This window comes from Meriones unguiculatus, chromosome 2, assembly GCF_030254825.1.
Source record: "Meriones unguiculatus strain TT.TT164.6M chromosome 2, Bangor_MerUng_6.1, whole genome shotgun sequence".
Lineage (NCBI taxonomy): Eukaryota > Metazoa > Chordata > Mammalia > Rodentia > Muridae > Meriones > Meriones unguiculatus.
Window position 1 is genome coordinate 82479144 of NC_083350.1, and position 24408 is coordinate 82503551.

The 24408-nt window shown below is 42.4% G+C and overlaps 1 protein-coding gene across 3 annotated transcripts in view; it reads right to left on the minus strand.

Annotated features, from left to right (window-relative positions):
* Vcan (versican) overlaps window positions 1-23861 on the minus strand; it is a 90801-nt gene extending 66940 nt beyond the window's left edge. The window contains exons 1-5 of one of the 3 annotated variants that reach the window (XM_021659975.2): window positions 23342-23861; window positions 14722-14797; window positions 7869-8240; window positions 3824-3998; window positions 3617-3744 (exon numbers count right to left, since the gene is read on the minus strand). In XM_021659975.2, the coding sequence (XP_021515650.2) occupies window positions 3617-3744; window positions 3824-3998; window positions 7869-8240; window positions 14722-14791 (745 nt within the window). In that variant the 5' untranslated portion in view covers window positions 14792-14797; window positions 23342-23861. The remainder of the gene's footprint in view (window positions 1-3616; window positions 3745-3823; window positions 3999-7868; window positions 8241-14721; window positions 14798-23341) is intronic. The other 2 variants (XM_021659976.2, XM_021659977.2) reach the window with 2 other exon arrangements.
* Window positions 23862-24408: the final 547 nt, after the last annotated feature.

Genomic DNA, 24408 nt, shown 5'->3' on the forward strand with positions numbered 1-24408 from the left:
ATTCTGGAAGCACCAAGTGTTTGAACACCCCTAACAGAAAATGTTGGAAAGTTTGGCTGAGGAGGGTGGGGTGGGGTGTTCTCTAAGACACCCAGAGCACCACTGCAGAGGAGGCCTACACATGGTCTCCAGAGAGAGAATGACACCACACTCATGGGGGTGAGATAAAAACTTTAAAGGCAGGGCTGCATAGAAAACCCAGGCCATGAGCAGATGGGACACAGGCTTCTACAGTTAGTGGTAAAGGCACTCTGACTGGATTGGTCAGGTCTGCATGCAAGCCCAGGATTGATTCATTTGAAGGAAACTAAACGGGTCAGAATTTTTGTCAATTCAGCTAAAAGCCAGAACATTAGTAAAGGAATCAGAGAAACTTTCTAAGAATGATTTTCACCTTCCACTTAGAACCAGCCATAAAGTTCTCTTTAAACCTCATCTCACTCCAATTTCAAACTGAGAGAAAGAGTCTGAAGATTTTCCCATTTCCTAGGAACACGGGAGAAAAGACTTCCACAGCAGTGTCATCTCAAGCATGCCGGAGGTCTCCAGAATCAGCAGACGTCTATGAAACAAAAGCCTTGTCGCTCTGCTGATACAGATTTTTATCAGTGATGGAATACTATTTGCAATGACTCTCTTTTCTTCCTCTTCCAACCACGATGTACTACAACAACATGGTTTAAAGTCTGTTGATTTTGTCATGCTATATTCCATATGACAAGTCTGTAGTCATCAAAGATGTAAGATATTTTTCCCAACCAATGTTATACAAAAGAGTTGGATTACATTGGGACAGAAGCAAACTTTACATTGAACATGTGCCTTGGAAATAAGTATGACTACAGAGGCAGGAAGGCATTCCTGTTAAGAATAGCAAACCCATGCCTGTAGGCCCAGCACTGGGAACATTAAGTCAGAAGGACTTAATTTGAATCTGAATCAAATTTGAATCTGGGCTACACAGCCTGGTTTGAAAAAAATAAGACTAATAAGCCCTTCCTCATGGTAAAATTGATACATATCCCAGAGCTACTCTCTGACAGAATTAATCCTGAGCAGTAACACTGCACAGATGGTGAGAGCCAACTCCCAACTGCTACAGTGCAGCTAAGAGATACCTGGCAGGCTTGTACAATCCAGGCTTTCAAAAATTCAACAGCTTTAGAAAACAGGGCTTGGGCAGTTCCCTTAAGAGACACTGGAGGCTAGACCAACAGAGGGGTCCCTGAGTACCCTAGCCTGGCTTTCTGTCAGTAAGTAGCTTAAGATTTGTGCCTGAATTGTTCACCATCAATAAGATTTGGTAAAGTTCTTTCCTGAAGATTTGACGCCAAAAATATCTTTCATAAACCACCCCTGCCTCTGGTGTAAACTGAGCAGCATCCCAGATAGATGCATTATAGTCCTGAGAGATTTCATTCTAAGCCAAATCCATGCTACAGCTTTCCACCTCACTGAAACAGCAATAGGAAGCTTATTTACTAGAGCCAAGCCTTCCAACCAAACATCTCCAATCTCAAAAAACGGTTATTAAAAGCTATTGTAAAGATATTTTAAGCTGTTAAAATAGAAAGAAGGGAAAGGTTCTAATATAATACACATCAATAGTAGTTTGGCTATTATATATGTCTCTCTTTGCCAATACAAAACACGAGCTGTTACCATAACTTCTTACTTAGAAAACACACTTACTGGTATCAAATGACTGTGACACGAAGGCTGAAGTATCCTTTGAGGCACATTTAATTAATGCATAAGGAAAATATGGGCTGCTTGTACTCTAGCTCTACATCTTGTAACTGCTCATTCAGTGAAGAGAACTGGAGAATGAAAGCCTGGCAAAGTGACCCCAGCTATGTGAGAGGCCAAACAGCAGGATCTTTTGAACCCAGGAGCATGAAATTTGCCTGATCAACACAGCCAGACTCAAAACAACAAATGAACCAGTAAAACAAACAAATAAAAATACCAAACAATCACAGAATTTTAATGCTGGAAGGGATTATCTCACCTAACCTCATTTTACACATAAAACAATGTTTACCAAATCAAAGTTATAAGAAGATGTTAATTTAATATTATATGTATTTATTTATTTGTTTGTTTATTTAGGCTTCTAAGATACCTGTCAGAATAAATGAAAACCCACTTCACATGTCATAGAAACTTCCATGCTGATGGAACACAGGCCAAGAATGGAGTTCTTTGAGAATTCTGAGTGCTTGTGGGGAATGCTGAGAAAACAAGACAAGGGTCTTGTGACCTTAATGGCTTTGTGATTTGGCACATGCCGTTAGTCTCAGGCAGAGGCACATGGGTCTCTGAGTTCAAGGCCAGCCTGTTCTACAGAGAGAGTTCCAGGACAGCCAAAGCTACAACAGAGAAGCCCCCTAAAAAACCATGAAAATGTTCTTGAACTGAATTTTCATTCCCTTCTTAGGTGTAGTGGGTAGGAGTATTATTCATATTATTCATCACAACTGGCTTTTGTTATCTGTTTATATGACTCTGTGGGAAAACATGCTTTGCTGCATGAGGCTTGTCTGCTACGTGCAGCTTGCTTCGTGGATGTACACTTTACTCATCGAGCTCCTCTTAACCTCAGAGTTAAGATGTTCTGAATAAAGTTAGCTGTTGCATGGAGCTTTAATGAGCTCCATTCTCCAGGCCCCACTGCCTCTAGGGTGGTAAATACCATCCCTGTACCGTTTATTGTAAGACTACCTGGACCCCTTTAGCTACTGCCAGCTGTTGAACTCAAATGCTCTTCACTCGGGCAGAGGAATGATAGACCTAAATTGCTCAGACTCTAACATCTTGAAGAGCAAAGGCTGCATCTAAACTGGCTTTGACATCCCTGGGGTGTAGCAGACTATCTGCAGAAGTGGGTGATTTTCCAACTTGATTTTATGTATTGGCTGGATGAATAACTCTTCTGAAAAAGAAGAAATCTTTGCAACAAAGGACACCTAGGGGGAAAAAATCAAATACTACCTCATTCACCAGTTTATACTGCTTTTCTTGGCTGGGGGCTGTATTTTTCTGCGCTTGGATTCATTGCAGTTTGTCACGGCAGGGGTTTCTACCTGGTTTCACTAGAATAAGTGCCTTACAGTTTCCTATTCTGAATGTTCTGAAAGCGTAGCATGACTATGAGGAACCTGCCATTGGCGGAGGTATTTCTATCTGTCATAACCCTTTACATACCCTTCCTTCCCTTTCCACTGTAATTTTGGTTTATCTTACCACGAAATCATACAGTCATGGAAATAAAATGCTGCTGTATGGAATGAAAATAAACCCAAAGACTTTCTCTGTGCTCCTGGTTCTAGTTTTCTCTTAGTTTTATAAATGGACCTGAAGCTATAGAAGAGTAGTTCTCAACCTGTAGGTCATGACTCCTTTGGGGATGAACCATCCTTTCACAGAGGTCACCTAGGACCATCAGAAAACACAGAAACTTATATTACAATTCATAACAGGAGCAAAATTACAGTTATGAAGTGGCAACAAAATAATTGTATGGTTGGGGTCACCACAAAATGAGGAACTGTATTACACGGTCAAAGCATCAAGAAGGTTGATAACCACTGCTACAGAGGGTTAACTGTCTTACCATCCAGATGATCCACGTAACAGTACACATCATAGGTTTCCTGGGGAGAGCGGAATCCGTATGTCCGAACCCCTTCCTTCCCCATCATGTCTCCATAACAGCCTTCTCTGGGAGCCCGTATGGGATATCTGAGGAGGCAAAGGACTGGTGAGTGGCACTCTCACTGCCAGATTAATACTTAAAAGCTTTGGGCCTCAGGCCTCTCACCTCACAGTTTGATCAGACAGCCACCCTGCATCACACTGTTCAAAGCCATCTTCGTAGGCAGCAAACAGCTGCTCTGGGGTAGCTATGACTGCCCCAATGTCCAAACAAGCCTGCTGAGCAGCCGCAAAGTTCAGCGTGTATCTGCTGGTCGCTGCCCTGTAGTGAAACACAACTCCTGCAAAGACAGCAAACCACAGACTGTTTCAATGCTCAAATCCCCCACTGTGCTGTACAACATTCCAGAATGAAATTATAGGCCAATTAATACAAATATCGTAAGTACTTTATTTTTAGTATGCAGAACTCTTGCTGATTAAAGGCACTTCAAAAATACCGTTTTATCTAGGTGTCCTGCCCCTCGTGCAGGGTCTTCCAAACATGCAGCATCATGACGTCTACTTTCCCAGAGAGCGTGACAAGGGAGGGAAAACAGCGGCTGTTCTGTGAGATTGCCTATTTCAATCATCCCTTTGCTCCCTACTCATAAACTGGTCAAAATTTCTGAGCCTTGGTCTCCTTTCTTATCCAGTAGAGCTGATCTCTATCTGATTGATCTGAATGGTGAGTAGATTACTATGTGCTGCCCAGATATGTACTATATCATCCCAGCTAAGGCCTGAAATAAAGTTCTCCAAGGAGAAACAAGGCAGACATGGCCTCAAATTCCACTTGGTTTGATTTTACACATTGCTAAAGTAGCAGTTATAAGTCTTCAGAGACTGCCAAAGAGCTGAAGAAACAACAACAAAAGGTGGAACTTCTGATCCTTTCTTCCCACTTCAACATTCTATTTCCATTTTTAACTGGAGTAAATATCATGATTCATCAAAATGAATCCAAATGATATGCCAGGAAAGTCACTGCAAAATACAGATTGTGACAAATAAACATAAATAAAACTTGATCAACTCATAGTACTCATGACTACTTTTGTCGTTATTTGGAATGAAATGTGGTTTCCAAGATAACCTGCTACCCTCCTCTGCCGCAGAGCCATTTCCTGTCTTTCACAGGGAGACTCACTATCAGACTGTCTCTCTCATGTTATACTTCACATTGTCTCAGTACAAGTGCATGCCAGCAAAAGAACCATGAAAGCAGGAGAGCAGGCACCCGGCAGATCAGCCTGTTCCTGGTACTCACACAGAGGGAGCTGCATAGCAACTCACGGATGCACTGACTGGCAAGAAGTATTCCTTTTCCTGTTTCTGATCTTTCATGTCTCAAAATGTCACAAAATGCCAATCTCTACCTTCATGTGGCCCCTCTAAAACTGTCTGGGAGTACATGTATACCATGAGTCTAGTAACCATGAGAAATACTCTAAAGTACCTTTTTAAAATACCATATTTATTTTATTTTTTCTTGTCAGTTACAATTTATTAACTTTGTATCCCAGCTGTATCCCGCTCCCTCATTCCCTCCCACTCCCACCCTCCCTCCCTTATCTCCACCCTGCCCCTTTCCAAGTCCACTGATTGGGGAGGACCTCCTCCCCATTCATCTGATCCTGTTTTATCAGGTATCTTCAGGACTGGCTGCAAAGTCCTCCTCTGTGGCCTAACAGGACTGCTCCTCCCTTGGGGGTGGGGAGGTCAGTAACTTTTAAGCTTTAAGTAAAAACTTGAGTGGGTTTAAAATGCTAAAATGTTACGCTCAGGGTGCGAAGCTAAGCACTGCACTCAGGATCAGCCGCTTTGGACCCAGAGAAGAGCATGTCTGATTGCATGCGGGTTGATGCCCCAGGTCCCTCTGAGAAAAAGGTATCAGACAGGTCTGATGCTCTTTGGGTGGATGACACCTAAATGAACATCAGTACAAAGTCCCAATTTATTTCTAATATCAGAGATCAGACCTCTACTCTTTCCTGAGGCGTCTAAAACAAAAAGGGGAACTGTAGAGAGCTGCGGAATGCTGTGCCTTAAAGATGGAGCTGGTTTCCACCTTCCACCTTCCTGATGGTGAGTGCTCTCTGTCATGAACAATTCCACATTTGGCTAAGGCTGAGGATCTGGCTTGCTTCCATGTATGTGGACCTATCTGCATTGCCCACGTGGCACGCCTGGGTTGGTTACCCAGAGGCTATTTAAGCTGTGGGCTGGCTTTCCCCAGGGTCAGATGATTGTTCAAGGTTCCTGAATAAACTGCATTGAAAAAAAATGGTTTATAGCAGTAAGCATTTTAAATAACTTGGGAATTACAAATCTTCCCCATGCACTTAATAGTGGGCTGAGAGGGGACAGAGCAGAGGGCCACCTAGACTAAGGCAGAGACCCTCAGTCCGTATGTACATGTTTGCAATTGTTAGAATAACCTGAAGACATCCTGGGGCTAAGGGGATTAGGAGGAAGATAGTCTTTGTTGCAAGAGGCAAATCCATTGCTAAATCTTTAATAATGAAAAAAAATAAATAAGTAAGAAGCTGATAAAGTCTTGGAGAATTTTAGGCAGTAAATGCATTTAACATACATCTATGCATTTACATGTATATGAAGGTACAATTTTAGGCTAACTAAAATCAGTGGTGAGGAACTCAGGGACAAGAACTCAGGCATGATTTGGTGGACACATGGACAGCAGGACATGGATGAATTTAATGATGTTCAGTCCATTTGTTTGTTGCACCTGAAATTCAAACCATTTCCTTTTGGCTAAACAAGAAAGGGTTTTAATAAAACTCCTTTTATGTATTTCTGAAAGGTAAATATTTTATAGGGAAATTGAGAGTCGGAGGAAAATCTGTTCCATCATGTCTGGTTATTAAACTTTTGCTTAATAACTTGCCAACACATTCTGCTTCCAAGAGCTGAAGCATTATGTGTGTGCCCAATTAAAGCAATTTCTCTTTGCTTTGTCTTCTAACTTAAGCTCAAGTGACATATAAACCACCATTAAAAGGAGGATAAAGGTGAAATGTGTCATTACAAAACTTAACTAGTTTAACATTACTTTTTTTTACTCTTGATTTCTTGTTCTGAACCAACTGAAAATTCAAAGATCGATTGCCTTTGTAAGACATTTAGATGTAAATCATGGTTCATTTTTCAATACAGCTTTTAGATGATGCTCCTTAAACTCAAAAGTTTTTTTCATTTATTTTTGTGTCTATGTATGCAGGCACAGGGCAAATGCACTCCCTTCTAGCACGCGTATTCCAGGAAGCATAGTGGGCTTGTCAGGCTTGGCAGCGAGTGTCTTTCTGCTGAGCCAACTTGCCAGTGCTCATTCATAATCACCGTCAGAAGGCTGAGGTTATAGTTCAGGGACAAAGCACTAGCCTAGCATGCACATGACCTTGGGTTTGATCTTCAGCAAAAGTCACACTAAGAGATTTAAGACAAAACAAATGGGGGAAGTTTTATATCTGTATCCATTTGAGTATATACTTGGAATGAGAATGTCCCCTAGACGTTCATGTGATTGAATAGTTGGTCTCTAGTTGGTGGGACTGTTTGATAAGGACTAGGAGGTGTGGCCCTGCTGGAGGAGGTGTGTCATTGTGGGGCTGGCTTCCGTTTTCAGAAGCCCACACCATTTCCAGTTAGCTCTCTGCCTCCTGCCTGCAGAGAAGGGGGCACACTCCGAGCTCTTGTTCACGCCTTTTGCCTAGTGTCTCTCACCACGGTCAGGGACTCTCCTCCTTTGTAATTGTGAGTCCTGAACTAAATGTTTTTTTTTAACTTACCTTGTTCATAGTGTTTTGCCCTGGCAAGATAAAAGTAACTAAGATAACATACACACAGCATCAAAATTAAAAACTTTTATAGTATGCAAATGCAATCACTGGTAGGTCTCAGAATTAAAAAAAATATATTTTAAAACTATGTACCATGTCTTGAGTTTCATTATTTTCAGTACACTACACTTTACTAGACTCAATCAAGTAAGCTGCTTCAGAAAAAACATTACCTATTCTGAATGAGCAAGTTTGTTTTCAGTGAAAAGCAAAGCCTCTTGGATTGACATGTTTCCCACTGGTTCGTATCCAGAACAAGAGATATCCTTGGGTACTGGCCCACATTTCTTACAAATCTGAAAGCCTTACCGTCCACAGCCAGTGACATGGTGTCTTGGGTGTCTTCAATCCCGTACATGACATCACAGCGGTAGACACCTGCATCACTTGCACGGAGTTTGACCATGGTGAGGGAGGCATCACCCACATCCTCGGGGTGTGTAGGCACTGACACACGCCCCTTGTAGTCCTGACCAATCTTGATATTTCCATTCTGGGCCACCAAGACGGTAGTCTCCTTTATGTCTTTTCCATTTTTGTCCACTTCCATTTTAGACCATTTGATTCTGAGAAATTCACTCGTGTTGTGATTGGGTGGTAGGGTAGGCATGGTCGAAAAATGACAAGGTAGGTTCACTTTTCCAGACAGAGAACCTTTAACAGGGGGGCTTTCCGTTTTTGCTAGAGGAGAGACAAAATAATAAGATTAATATCCTCTAAGAGCTGATACTGAGTCTCTTGAATGTTACAAAGCTTTCATTATACCTGAATGTGTAAAAAAAAAAAAGAGAGAATGATTTATATAAAGAGAATGGCATGGAACTTCAATAATGCTTTCTAATGAAGATGGGGATTAATGATGTTCATCTTTGTACACTGAAATGCAGGGCTTATGTGAAAGCATTTGCTGCTTGGTATTTAGCATGAAAAAATAAGATAAAATAAGGCAAGGAAAAACAAAAAAATTAAGGGCAGAAAAGAACTGAGCAGGCTAGAGTCAGTACCACTGACTGAAAGATTAGACCAAGCTGCATTAGTGGGTGCTTGTGCCTATAATCCTAGAACTTAGGAGAATGAGGCAGGAGGATTGCTCTAAGTTCTACTCTAGTTTAGACTAAAATGAAAAGTCCTCTCAATCACTCTCTCTTTCTTTCTCTCGCTCTCTCTCTTTTTCTCTCCATCCCTTCCTCTCCCCTCTTCTACCATCCCCCCCTTTTTTCACTCAAAAAAAAATCTAGACTAGTGTTAGGAAAAGCAATTCAAAGGTAAAGGCTTATGTTTAGAGATTAAAGAAAAAAATAATGTAGGATAACTGCCATAAATATTACTTTAGAAAATTATAACGAAAACTTAACATTCGGATGGGAACTTAGGATTTCAAACAGTACGTGAGAAGACTAGAGCAAGATCAGGGCTCATGTTTTAAGAGGCCTCTTCAGGGCCAGCAGTTGAGGCAAGCAAATTCCCAAGGCCAGCCTGAACTTGTTACACTAATAGGTCAGAGATGAAAATCGTTTAAGGTAACTACCGCATTACCTTAGAGAGAATAAAAGTAAAATTGAAAGGAGGATTTCAAACTTGGTGAGACTGGAGTGAGGGCAAGTCTAATGTTTGAAGAGCCTTCTTTGGGCCCTTGTTTCAGCCAAAGGCTTCATTATAACGAAACTCCAGCTGCAATCACTTTGTAGAGGAACACTGCCTTTCATTATACCCTAGCCGGAAAGCCTGCTGCTGCTCACCCTCCTAATGTACTTATTTCTGTTTAAGCTCTTAAACATTTAATGACAAAGGGTACACTGGTTACAATTTAACAACACTGCATGCAAATAAAACATCCTTTCACCTTTCCTGGAATCCATCCCCTTGGCCCCAGCCCTCCTGCCACTTTCCAGCTTCCACTGACAAGGCTAAACCAGGTGTTAGAAATGACAGAAATTATTGTTCATGTACAAGCAATGCTCACTTCATGAAATGGTGGCCAAAAGTTAAGTGTCACCTCCATATCAAATGACACTGTGGCCCCTCCCTCACCTCCTCCCAATCCCACCCTCTTCTCCCACTGTGCCTTTCCCTTAGTCCACTGATCTGGAAGGTCCTCCTCCCCTTCCATCTGACCCTAACTGGTTGCATTGTCTTCCTCTGTGGCCTGGCAAGGCTGCACACCCCCCACCCGGGGAGGTGATCAGAGAGCCAGCCACTGAGTTCATGACAGAGAGAGCCCCTGCACCTCTTACTAGGGACCCCACTTGTATACTGAGAGTTTATGGGCTACATTGGAGCCTGGCTTTTAGGTCATCTCCATGCATTGTCCCAGGGCTCAGTTTTGTTATATATATATATATATATATATATATATATATATATATATATATATTGCTCTGTTGGTCTGCTTTTGAAGTTCCTGTCCCCTCTAGAACTTTCTATCTCCCCCTTTTTTCATAAGATTCCCTGCACTCTGTCCAAAGTTTGGCTATTAGTCTCAGCCTCTGCTTAAAAACAAGGAAATTATGAAATTCGCAGGCAAATGTTGGGAACAAGAAAAGATCATCCTGTGTGAGGTAACCCAGAAGCAGAAAGACACACACGGTATATACTCACTCATAAGTGGATATTAGACATATAATATAGGATAAACATATTAAAATCTATACTCCTAAAGAAGGTAAAACACTAGGAAGACCCTAGGGAAGATGCTTACTCCTCATTCAGAAGGACAAACACGATAGACATTGGAAGCAGGGGAAGACAGGGAACAGGTCAGGAGCCTACCACAGACACTGTGACTTTTAACTACTGGTGTTTTTCTAACACTGTGCTCGTGGTCTAAGAAACAGACAGACATCTGCAACAATATCAGTCAGTTGGCTCATTTGTAAAATTACAGGAAGATAGTATTCCCTTTAAGAAAGAAAGAAAGAAAGAAAGAAAGAAAGAAAGAAAGAAAGAAAGAAAGAAAGAAAAGAATGAAAGAAAGAGAGAGAAGGAGAGAAAGAGAGAGAGAGATAAAGGAAAAAAGAAAGAAGGAAAGACAGAAAGAAAGAAATTTCAGTGGCAATGACAAATGCTAGGCCTAAAGTGGGCCCAATGGCCCATGCTTGCAATCCTTGAGGTATCAGGATAGGTAAATCTCCACTAGCTGGAGATCAGCCTGTGCTATGTAGAAAAATTCAGGCTAGTCAGCTGCATAGGGAGACCCTGATTCCACCTCTCAAAAATGTGATCAAAACAGTATTACATCTGATGTATTTATGACAGAAGTCAATCATTTATTCCAAAACTATAATATGTTATTTTCAGGGCTTGTTCATCCTTCTAATAATCTACATATACAGTTTGTTCGCAGGATACCTAACAAAATTACAAATAAAGTGAGCTAAACTACTACTGAGGTTTTGTTTGTTTGTTTGTTTTCCTTTTTGCGATGTAATAACAAGGCAATAATCTCATTTTTATTGCTTAAAAAACAAAACCTCTATAAAGTTCATCCTTTGAAATGGGCCTGATTTCTTGTGAAGACCTCCCTGAGAGGAAATATCAAGCCCCCACTGGCCGAGGACAAACCTGAACCAGAACATGTTTCTCAGTGTATCTAATCAAACAGTTCTTATCATTGGCACTTATTAACTTCCTCTCCTGACCCTAAACTCATTCACATTGGCAGTCTTCATCTTAATTTTGCTCACTTAATTCTGCTCTAGTCACTCCCAGAACTGAGACTTTTTAGTAGTTTCAGGATCTCTTCCAAATATCAATAAAGCCTGCAGGGGACATGCTAAAAGTGATCCCTACTGGTTCACATTTCTTGAACATAGACTCTACTAAAGGGAACCCAACATTTCTGTTTTGTGTAATTTAATTATCTATATATATCATGAGGTTGGGGTATTCTAAGACTGGTGAATTCTGTGTCTAAAAATCTAATTTACACTTATTGTATGTTCTAACACAGAGTTCACACTCTCCCTCCTAAAGAATCATTTAAAAAAAATAAAATATAGTAACATTACCACAAATACTGAGAGTGAGGGTTAGTAGAAAAAACAATTTTATAATAGTTTAGGATAAATGATCTCTACTTCTTTAATATTCAATGCTAAGTTACAATTGTTTTCACAATTATGACTGCATAGGGGAAGACACAGGATTCAGCCAAATTTATCAAGTAGAGAAATAACTGAAACATGGAACATGGCTTGATCACTACTGCTCTAATGAAGGGCACATTTGGACAAAAGGCAATTTCACAACGGCTATGTATTATTTGGATATTCATAAACACGCAAATATCAAAACCTTCGCTCTGATATGAATATAAGCTTACATGTAATCCAATCTTCAGAGTAAGATTAACAAAAAGATGTGTGGTCAAAGCTTTGGAGTATTAAGACTTGGATCTTAATTCGCTGGGTTACTAGAGCTAAATTAACTACATCTAAATATTTTAAGAGTTATTTTAGTAGTCTGAAGTATGATGTAGACAAAGGATGCACATTAAAAAAAATGTGTTGGTTTCAGGAACTTGTCTGAACCTAATAAAAATGTATCCTGACAAAAAGGTTCACCCTTCTCACAAATGGTTTGCAATCTAAATGTCTACAGTAAGGGAGAAAGTACTATGTAACAAATGACCTATTACTCTTATCTTGTGCATAGATCCTACACAGTAAGAATGATGTAAATTCTGTCTGTTCAGGGAGAGGGTACTCAGACAAATATTAGATTGAAAATATTGAAATGTATTATGCTCATATTCAATTCATGAGCTCACAACTCTGTATTCTATTTCATATTATTATAGGAATATTAAAATAAGTGGGCAAATTATCAATGACTAAGATGGTTTCTAACACAACAAGAATTGTTAAAGCCAAGGTTTCTTCATGTGTTAAAGTCAACACATCAGTAGACGGGCATGGTGTTCCTTAGCATGAGCCACTGACCTTTAGGATTCTACGACCCACCAGAGAAGAAGATGAAAGCCCTGGGCAGCTCAGCCAGTTATTGTACCTACCCCACTGCGAGCTGGGGAATTTGTTTTATGTGGATCTTAAACTTTTATACTTTTTGTTTCTGCCTCTTTCAGGAAAGAGTTAAGTATCCCCAAAGTTAGATAAATTTTGATTATTAATTTTATAAAGAATGGGTCCTCAAATATAGTATTTGCATGGTATTGTTAGCTGCTAATGTCTGTTTAATTCTAAGAAGGAAATACACCGCATATTGTTTTGTTTTCACTATGCAAGTGTGTTTCAAGTGAGGGATATCCTGGTATGACTTTCACTGTGTTTCTTCTTCAATTATTAGCCACCAAAACTTTCCCTGATCCTTTTCTATACCACCTGCCTTTGCTGGGTACTGTTACTCTTTCCTCTCTGCTCTCTTTAAGCACTTCTTGGCAACTTCTAATAAGACAGTTTTGAGGCTATTACCAGTGGAACCTAGATTCCGCATCCTCATGCCCACCACCTGGCATAAGTTATACGTTCCATGCCCAGGCTGCCATAGTAATCATCCAAAGCAATTCCTTGGTACCATTCTTGTTCTCCTGGAATCAAATTGTTACAGATCACACACACAAAAAAGTTTAAAACATTTTTGCTATATGCTGTCTGTGGACTGAAACTCTTTAGTGTATGCTATTGTGCACAGAATAAAATCGGGTCTGTACTGTCCAGGTAAAAAAGAAGTGTAAAACAATTGTGATGGCTATTCTGCATGGCTTGCCTCTTTCATGTCCTCCCTCCAGTGCTCACTGGAGGTGGAAGTCAATTGTTCTTCTTGGCACTTCTGTTTCCTCTTTGCAGCACGTGGGTAATGGAGGTTTGGATTAATAAATGTTAAACACCTAACACAGCTCCCAGCTCCCCGCGAACCCTGCCTATGCGACCTGCCTATGTGTCACTCCTTTACATGAGTGGATCTCTGACTATAGCTTCTACTCTTCTTTTGCTCACTGCTTTCCTGTTGTTCACACCAATTTATCTTCTTAACTTAAGGTCAGATCATAGGAGACTGTCGACTCTTCATCCTCATTTCAGCATACATGTTACTTTCTCAAAGTGACCTGACCCTCTTCCCTCAACTGAAGCCATTCTGGGAGATGCCATTCTGCTTTATTTTCACCATCAGAAAATATTTAGAAAGATTACTTGTTTGTTTATCGCCTGTTCGTATGATTTTTTTAAGTTTGATGAAAACAAAAATAATGTGTTATCCACTGATATATCCTCAGACACCTAGAATAATATGACATGAAGAATGCATTCAAAAATATTACCAGAGAATGGAGGGATGGGCAAATGGATGGATGGATGGATAAATGAACAGATCTTCAGCTCTGAAGAATGAATTAAAATATAACTAAAGAGAAACACGGAGGAAGTGCCAAGCAAAAGGCACCACTTCTGGTGAAGGAGGGAAGACAAAATTCTGTGAGTGTATAAATTATTTCGGAAAGTTCTGAGCATGAGTATGAAGGAAAGTTGGAAGCAGGAGCAGATCACTGAAGCTTGACCTGGGCTCTTCAAATTCTTTACTGTGCCTCCTTGAACAGTCTAAACAGTAAAATTAGAATGACAGAACCCCACTAACGAGGTGTAAACGTTAAAGCTCAGAAAGACTGCCTGTGCACTTGCCTACCGGCTGCCTTTTCATGAGCAATGGCAAACAGAGATGGCTGCAAATGCTTGCTGGCAACACTTTTTCATTTTCCTAACTTAAAATTCTAGACTATCAGATCTAAATTTGGTTTTAGTGTAAGTCTTCAAAAAGTAGTGCAGTAGAAATTGGAATTTTAAATATTCTCAATGCTCTAAAAAAATCTTTTTACACAATTCAACTTGAGTGTTAGACATGGTAGCATGTATAACTAATCCCAACATTTGTAAGGCTGGGGCAGGAGACTCATGGGTTTGAACCTACCTGGACTACATAGTGAAACCCTATCTGAAAGAATATTCATAATCTTATGTGATTACAGAAAATTTCACTTACAATAGTTTATTGTTTTGGTCTGATTGACTTATAGAAATAGATTATATTCCGTGATAATATTTTAAGTAAAAATGTTAAACAATGAAAGATCTTCATCATAGTGATCCCATATTACATTTCGTTTTTGCTAGTGTTTTTTCACGTATTAATAAAATGTCACTCTACTCACCTTTATGTAGTGCGTGGGTTAGTAATAAGGTTGACCACATCCATAAGACACTTTTCATGTTTATCAACATCTTGTCCTAGAAATGAAGGAAAACAAAGTATACCACAAAAGTTAATGGTGGTGGCAGGCCAAAATCACATTAGTAAGGTTAGGGTACAATAAAAGAGGCAGTTCTCTGTGGGTTGTGAAAAACAGGAGGCTTGTAACAGAAGACAGCACGACATTCTAATTGTTAATTTTAATCACAACTTGAGAGAATAGTTACCAAAATAACTCCAAGCCTCAGCGTGAAAACTTATAACACTGGGCTTACACATGAAGGCACGGCTAAGTAGGCCATAGCAACAACTAGAGATCACAGCCTATGTAAATAAAGTGAAGAGCTGATCCACAGAAGATAAGGCATCCTCAAAGTCTAATTATAAATGTAAAACGGAATGTGGACAAAGGGAGAAAACGATGAAGATGATGCAAATAAGGTGCTGAAAGCATGACCTTCACATCACATCTGAGGTGAGAGTGAACTGGCTGGTGGCTCTGGCAGATGTTACCAACATCAAGAATAAGGCTTTCTGAAGGCTGTTGTTGAAGCACAACCACCACTGACTGTCTCACTGGCCAAACAAAATAAATGTAACCTAAGAGCTGCTAATTACAAAAGCAACCAGTTTTAAAGTGCTTTCAACAGCTTTTAAGTCTCAAGAGTAAACAATGGAAGAAGACATTCTGCCCTGAAAGTCAAGAAATGCTGACCTTGGCTTAGTTGCTAATGTACTGTGTGCTTTGGGAAAGACGCTTAACAAGCTACATCACAGCATGGACCCTTCCAAGTCTGAGTTTGGAGAAACCGTCCTCCTAAGGATAAGCACCAGGGCTAAGACTTGTTAGTGCTTGGACTGAAATGTCTCTCAAAGACTCATGTATTGAAGGTTTGGTCCTCAACTTCCTTTGCTGGAGTTGAAGAGTCTTACAGAGATGGTGCTGGGCAGAAATTCCCAGGTCATTAACAAAGGGAAAGTGGGCTGTGTATCTCTTCCTCTCTGTTTGCTTTCCCACTGGCTTCACATGAACTGTGCATTCCATCACATGTTCCCAGGCAGGACATGCTTCCTGGCCATAGGACCTCAAACAAGGCCACTCAGTCTCAAACTTCACTGCCGAAACTGTAGAGCAAAGGAAACCTCTCTCTATAAGTTGATTGTCTAGACGTTGTGTTATAGTCTTGGAAGCAAACTCACAGCCATATTATTATTATTTGAATAAATTCATGAATGTTTTATTACTGACAGCCAAAGATATCTTCATTGGCTCATATATAAGTTGGTACTCTGATGAACGCCCTTTGCCTTCATTAGGAAACAAATTCTGTGTTACCTAGGACACCTGGACTGCATAAGTAAATAAGGAAAGAATCCAAGCCAAGTTTGTGCTCAAATATAATTTAATACTCTGTGAGAGCTACTAATTTTTCTTTAATAATATTCTGCATTTGGTCTTGTTTTATGAATCTCAAAATACATGCTACAACTATAGTAAAGCAAAACTACTGTGATTTGAGGAATTACCTGAAAAGCATTTTTGAATCATAGATCTCACCTTTTCTATCCATAGGTCAATTGATAATTCAGAGAGGAAGATTGTGAAATCATAATAGCATGCTAATAGACCCCATTAACCGCTGAGTGGGAAATCCATCCTGTTTCTGAATTTCTAGATTTCTTATAAGCAGTACAACAATAGGCTTGGGCTTACAGGTTTGTGGCTTTACCTGAGTCTCAGTGGCCTGACATCATTTTAGAAATAAGAGATATTAATTTCATAGGCAAACTAAGTACTTTATAAAATATGGTGCAATCCACAAATATTAATTTATTCCAGATAGAAAAACCTTCTTTTAATCATACTTCTAAATAATATTTTCTTTGTTTCTTTCAAAAAAAAAATTGGTCTATTTCTTTTTTATTCTTTTTTCCTTTTTTCCAGGAAACCTTTATAAAGTATTGTTTAATATCTGGGCTCCACTGTTAAACAGTCTTGAATTCAAATTCTGCATGTTCTACTTAAACTCTCAGATTATAAGTAAAGAGATATAGCTCTCAAAAATTTACTTCTATGGTTAATTAAGGGTGAAAATTAATATGCATTGTAGAAATAATTAAAAGAACTGAAAATGATGCACATGAAATATTCTCAGTGATTTCTAAAAATGGTCAGTACTTACTGGTTATTATTAAAATTAGTAACCCAGTCTTTCTATATAGATCCTAATTCATGATTCAGATGGCTAATAATAAAAGCATTTGAACCCCTAAGAAAACCTAACTCTTTATGTACCATGCATAATCTTTATAAATGTGTCTTTTTCTAATTGTAAAAAAAAATTCAGTCTTCATCATTCTTCATCTCTACAGCAATTATTCACACCTGCCCAGAAACTGCCATGAATCCTAAATGAAATAATGAGTCTTTACATTAAAAACATAGAGGTGAAATACGTTTTGGGTGCATAGTTATAAGGTACAGAACAAAACAAAATGTGCTTGAATAAATTGAAAAAATTGCTCCCAAACAAAGTCGCAGGTGTCCAACTTCATTAGAAACTGAACCAAAGGATCTAGTATGTATCTCGTATGTATCTAGTTTGTATTCCAACTCTCCAATCACCAGCAGGAACCACACAGCGGCTCCCACCTTGGATTTTGTTTTGTTTTTGTTTTTAAAATTTATTATGTATACAATGTTCTGCCTGCATGTACTCCTGTACACCAGAAGAGGGCACCAGATCTCATTATAGATGGTTGTGAGTCACCATGTGGTTGCTGGTAACTGAGCCATCTCTCCAGCCCCCGCCCACCACCCCCGTCCTACTTGGATTTTGATGTTCTGGCTGGCATCTTCTCTACCTCCACTCATGCCTGCCCTTATCAACACCTTCGCTACATTCAAGTTGGAAGATGATCAGTGATGGTAAATGTGAAATATGTCGGAGAGTTGTTCCTCATACTGGATGTCTCAGTATTTCTATTGTTGGAAGTATACGTGGACACAATGTCCCTTTTCTTTTGCAGTTTTGTGACATCTACACCTGTGCTTTTAATTGAGGTATGCCATGTCTCTTCTGCTCTGATCCTGTTAAGTGAGAAAGTTGACTCTCTTTGTTTCAAGCATGCCTGCAACCCCCATTTCTTTTCCGCTCCAGAATGTCTGTCTTGTAAGTGTGGTTTGTTAGTGATAACAAATCTCTGTACATGGAAAGACTGAGGAGCTAAGAGGGCCAGAAGCAGCTATATTTAGCCATAGACTTCAGTGAAGTCAAGAATAGGAAAAAGGCATCTAACAGTCAAGGCCCAGCTGACTGCAGCTGGGGAGTTGCCTGGGAGACAAAAGACAAGGTCAGTGGAACCTCTATCCCTGTGAAACGTCTGCAGAGAAGAGGGCTCATCACACAGGGATTGGTTGCCAGGACTCTATTAAACACATATTTAGTATTCTCCCTTATTCTCAGGGAAGCCTAAAGGAGCGAGGGGGAGTCTGAGGACAAAGACACGGTGGCTTGGTCTACCGTCCTGCCGATCCGTTTTTCTGGACTACTAGTTATCTTGCGTACCTCAATTACAAATTAGTACTGCAAATCGTAATATATTATTTAGCAGCTCATTCTCTCAAGCAGAATCTTTAAGAGCCTCATAGTTTAGACTTCACAGCATTAATTGTGCCACATGAATCTGTCACAGCCTGTTCCTGGATTCCTGAATCTGTGCCCTCTCTTCTACTTGTGGTTCTTGTCTCATTGTTCTAGCTCCTTACTGTTCCACTTTACTTCTGTGGAAATTATCCTCCTCTTTTAGCCAACACAGATGTCTCAAGAGAGACCCTCTACTATGTTCTTGCTTCTAGTTCTACAATGACAGGGCATTCAGTAGCTGTATTGTGTGTTACATGTTTGTGCACACACACATGCAACTGCAGATGCCTTCGGAGGGCAGAGGCATCAGATCTCCCTGCAGATGGAGAGGAAGATGGCTGTGACTAGCCTGGCATGGAGCAGGACTCCAGGCCTCTGCTAGAGTGGTGTCCACTATTGCAAACCCCCATGTCGTACCCCCAACCACTGAGCTTCTCTCCGGAGCTGAAAATAGGTAACTTCTGGCAAGCATTCTGTATTTATACCTTTCTATATATAACAGGCTGGTTACAAGCGTTTTAGGTTATTAAATTACAAATACTTTTAATAAAGTTGAGAGAAAACTGCCCCATCACACCCATTTCTAAGAATTTTACATCAGATTTGATTTTGCATCCAAGCTGCATTTATTGATTTTTATATATACCAAGTCTAGATTATAAGAAGAAGCTGACAAATATTTACTACTGCAGATTGAAGTTGGTCAAGATATGGGCCTTTCTTCTCCCTTGTTCTAACTCCAAATGTATGCAAGAGACAACACACTTTTCTAGACCATAGCAAGTAACTTCTAACAATGAGTGTCTGTTCCCTAACTGATTTCTCTAGGTAGGTGGTGGAAAGTTTAAAAATCCACCTAATAATATAAACATTCATTCTTTTGCCCCAAAGCACCATGCATCTTTCCAAGTTCTGCCCTTCTCCAATCCATCTCCCATCTGAAATATAGACTCTATGAATGTTTGTCCATTAACAAATTTGTCAAAATGTTTTAATTCCTACAGGAAAAGATAAAAGAGCTTAAGTATGTGTTTGAGGAAGACATCATTGGTCTTTGTGCTTTCAGGGGCTCCAGGATATCCCATTATTCACCAATCATTAACCTGAGGGTGTTTAAGCATAGCAGTGTTGGGAGAGACAGAGCAATGGGAGTATCACCCACATTAACCAGAGTTAACCCCTTATATCCCTTCCAAAATATTTCCTTGTTTGTATAGATTGAAGAAGCTTGGAATAGCAGAGGGATTTCTCTGCAGTTTACAAAGCAAAGCAAAGGGGGAAGTCTGATTGCATAAACTCCTGTAAACCTGAAACAATTCTTTTCAAACTTTTTTTTAAGAAGAAAATAAGACTTATGAAGAGGCTTAAAAAAAAACCACCAAGAAAGACCCAGCTTTGAACTCTTACATAAATTGTAAGTGAAGGTCCTGAATCCCATCCCTCTTTCCACCACCCACAAGAAGATTAAGAACAGTGGACTTCCTGCTGAAGGAAGTAATTGCTCAATTGCGTCTGAATCCATTGGAACCCTGTGCGACATTAGTGGGACATGTAGATGCTGTTTGCCGATTATTCCTCTCTTACTTTGTGCTCTGAACTAGAATTTGGATTCCTTTCTGCGTTGCTCTTACAAACGGGAACCCACTCCACCTCAGAAAACTATCTGATGAGTCCATTAATGGTTTCCCATTAAACCCCAAACATTCCATTTTAGGCTTTTACGTGGATGTTTGCTGAGTCTGACACAGTTGCCAAGCAGTACTTAGCACAATTTAGGTCATAGCTTTTGGAAAGAAACAAAAACGAAAACGGGCCAATTATAAACAGAATTTAAGGTGGGCTAGAGGACCATTAAAACCTATGTCTTCCGAATTAAAAGCTGGAGAATTTAAAGGGAAGGTCTTAGGAGGGTCCACCACCGCAGCTGTCCCCCGCCCCGCCCGGCCCCGCCCCGCCCTGCCCCAGCGCAGGTCTTTTATCAGCCTTTTGGTGAATCTAACCAGTTGCAGCAGCATTATTCTGGTCGCTGGTTAAAAGTGGTCTTTAGGCAAATTTGAATGTATTTTAAAACGAATGCATAAACCAATCACAAATTTGTCGCATTTTCGTGCCAAGAGTTGACTAAGAGTAAATATTCATTTCTTCTTTTAAAGCAAGAAGGCGTGAACCTTGCATATCACTCCAAGAAGCAAGAGAAAAGAGGATGTTTAAGGCTTTTAATATGAGCATGCAGTGCCATCTGAATAGAAGTTGGGTCCGATCCAGCTTCAGCGAGCCTTTAGAGCTCTAGGAGCCTCTCCAGCCAAGGCCCCACCCGGTCCAGCCCAGCCCCGCCCCAGTTGGCCGCAGGCGCTGGAGATCTAGGCTGAGCCGATCGCCGGAGCAGCTGTGCAGCTGTCTGGGAGCCCAGGAAGTCACACCCGTCTCGCGCTCCGAGCTGAGGCTCCAGCCCACGTGGCGGATGGCGAACCCCCTCCGCCGAAGGGAGTGCCCAGCAGGGTCCCTCCTCCAAATCGGGGTGAGCCTGGGAGGGCGGCCCTGCTAGGCGCCGGTAGGCGGGGCGGGACCACCTCTACTTATGTAGCACCTTCCCAGGCCAGCGCCGGGCAAAGATGCGCTTGTCGCTTTGAGCATACACGACACTGAGATTAAAATTTCGAAACCAGTCCTTCCGGCTCCCAGCTGTTGCATTCATCTGTTTGGTCTTTCTTTTTCGGCCTACTCTCCATTGTCCCCATTCCTTCCTTATCTTTTCCACTCCTTTCCTTTGCCTCTAGGCGCCCGCCTTCTCCCCAGTTTCCACGTGCAACGCGTGTCCTGGTGTTGAGGAAGTTAAGTTTTGGATAGGGCGGGGGTCTTTTGCAATAGCCAGGAACAGGGTCCTAGCACTGTGCTCAAAGACCTTAGGTATATTTGCCAGAGCAAGTATATTGGTTTTCTTAAAGATGGGCAAATTGCATGTCAGGAAACCACAAACCTGACTGTGTGGCCAGAGTTGTGTGTAAATCCAACCAGCTGCAGGCGCCGCCCAGCGTGTCGGGAGAAGCTAGGCGGAGAGCAGAAAAGGAGGCCCTGCTCTTGGGGAAGCCAAATTACCTTCTTCCCTTCTCCTTCAACCCCCAAGATTCACGTCCCAGATTCTGAAGTGGAAAACTGACTGTTAAAAGGGAACCCGGGTCTTCTCTTTGAACGTACGGGTATGAAAAGGGTTTACTGGCCCTCTTCTCTGCTTGTGCTGAATTCCTCCATCAGGGGGAGCCCACACCTACTACAAAACTCCCTGTTCCTAGACATCTGGGTTCTTCTAGTCCGAAACACCCAACCGCAAGCAGATCTTAAGGGGCGCACCGCCCCCCTTGCTCCTCCCTCTGGGCCTGCCTCCTCCGACAGAGAAGGAAGGGATTTCACACTAGCCATTCATTTGTCAGCCATGGGGGAGGGGACGCAAAAGCCCAGAGGAGGCAAAAGGGGGCAAAAGAAGACAGAGAAGATGGAGACGGAGGAGACACAAAGATGAGGGGGACACAGATACCGAGACTCCACTGCGGGTGTACTCGAGACGGCACAGCCCTGCAGCCTGGGGAACGATTTCTTCCCCCTCCCGCAGGATCCCGAGAACACGCAGGACAGGCGAAGGCGGACGTAGTTGGATCAGAGCGCAAATAGTTTAGGCTATGACATTATCTTTCTTAGTCCCATTTCTTCTGTCTAACCACATGACCGTTCCACGCCCATTGACACCGAGAACAAGCCGGGACGACCGGGACGTCCGGGGTCTGCGGCCACTAGAGAAGTCTTTGCAATGCCCACGCCTACTCAGGGCTTGGGACTCTCTCAGCCTGGGCGTCCCCGGCGACTCCCGGCACGCGCTCTCCGCAACCACTCCGCCAGGCGGTAAAGTTGCTCAACTCAACTAGAGAAATGCGAGCGGGTCAAGACAGAACGAAGCAGAGAACCGCTCTAATCCAGGCGAGAAGACTGAAGCAATCGGTTCCTAACTCGGGTCTCCACGACACCTTTGTCTGGAGAGCTCTCTGGGTCCTGGCTTGATGGTAAAGATGAGGGCGACAACTCCCCATTTGGCTTTTCAAGGCGAGGGGGGAAAAACACTGCACATCCCTCTGGTTCAGGGAAAGCTTTCCCGCCCAGGAGCCTCCCATACTTCTACCGTGTTCCAACAACCCAACCCCCATTCACTGCGCCTTCCCGGCTGGCTTGGGCGCACCAGGCGCAGGACAAAAGAACACAGGGGCAACGTGAGAGAGCTTTGACAGCCCCCAAGTCATCAAAGAAACGTGGCCCCAGTACCCTGCCCAACCCCTGCCAGATAACCTTCCCCATTGCCTGCGGGAGGTAAAGGGTCGTGTCTGCGCAGGTCCGGGGCAGCTAAAGTACCCTGCGCCTTGTCAGGAGCTGCCCAGGGGTGGCTTTCCAGGAACCAGAGCTACTGACCACACCAGGAGCCAGGAAACCAGGTGGTCTGCCCTAAGGTGATTTCAGGAACCTGTATTTCGGCAACTTTGAGGATTCCCCATTCAAACTTTTGCCTCAACCAGTTTAAAGACAATAAAAATCAAGGTGTGAGGAGTCCCTCTCATTCTGCCAACTCAGGAGAGCAGGACTTTTCTAAGATTTCTAGACAAAATCCCTCCCCCTATTCCGTTTGCCCTTTCCCTCTACCCCACCCCGGGTTTCTTTTGTCTAGATTTTTTTTCAACACCAAGGTCTATCTGAATTCCTCTCTTTAACAAGCCTCTTCAAAGTTACCTGAAGTGCGCACATTTCCTTAACTTGGCCTTACAGCTAGTTCTCTTGGCTTTAATTAAAGGCCTCTTCCAATTGCAATGTACTACCCCCTTACTAAGCTTGGCGGTTTTCTTGTCCCAACACCCGCCCCCCTTTCTTTTAAATGAGGAACAAAAGAAACGTGATTACCTTGAAAGGCAGCTTACTGCAGTTTGGGGGGAAATTCACTGCTGAGCTGTGAGAATTGGCTCCGCGTTGTCCCGGCAGATCACATAGGAAGCGCCGGGGCTGGGGAAGGATGCGGCGAGTGCGGGACGGAGCTGGAGGGAGGATGCGCTGCTAACCGCAGATCCCGGTCCCCGGTCCTGTCCGCAGGACCTAATACTCACGACTGCTGCTCCAGCGCGCCCTGAGTTCCTCCACCAGAAAGGCTCGGGGCAGCTCGCCTGCAAGTTCAAATGCGGGTTGTGACACCCATCGTCATTATATCACTGTACCGTCAGAGCCGAGGAGGAGACTCAGCAAGGAGGAGGAGGGGAGAAGAGGAGGGTTCATTCACAGGCTCCAGAAGCGCTCCGCAGCCTCAGCCACTCCAAAGAGCCCAGGCTTGGAAGCAGGCGGAGGGGCGGAAAGGAGCTCCCAGCGCCTGCGATAGGGACCGCCTGCCTCCCTCGCCAGGCACTCCCACCTCTCGGCGTTTCTTCCTGACGAGAAGTACCAATAGGCTGGGGGACGGGCATGGGGGGGGGGGAGCGTGCTCCTCATTCAGCGACTGACTCCGTACCACCTCGCTGTGCGCTCTCAAACCACTGCCTTCCCACCCTTACCCGCCCCCCTTTTCCCCGCCCCGAGCTGCCACTTCTGAATTAGGGGAGAGGAGTCCCCAAGCTCTGGTGGGGTAGGCAAGCACGGGGCAATTAAATATGGTCAGTTCTTAGGAGCGGACGGGACTCTATAAAATCAGCAAAGAACTAGCGTATAATGTGTTTATGCGCCCGCGGAGCTTGCCTGTCCGGTCTGAAGAGGTGTCAGGCTCAAGGCTCCTGCCAACCTGAAAGAGATACTGAGAAAGTGAGACCCTGAGCCCAGAGACTCACAGCCTTCGAGGCTGCCCTCCCTGGGGAACTGCCCAATGGGGAGCACAGGGCATCAGGCCCTACACAAAGACCCTGGCAATAAAGGGCTGGACAGGAAATCCCCTTAGGCAATCCCTTGTCCCTTTCAAAAGAGTCCTTTCTCTGACACAAATCTGCATC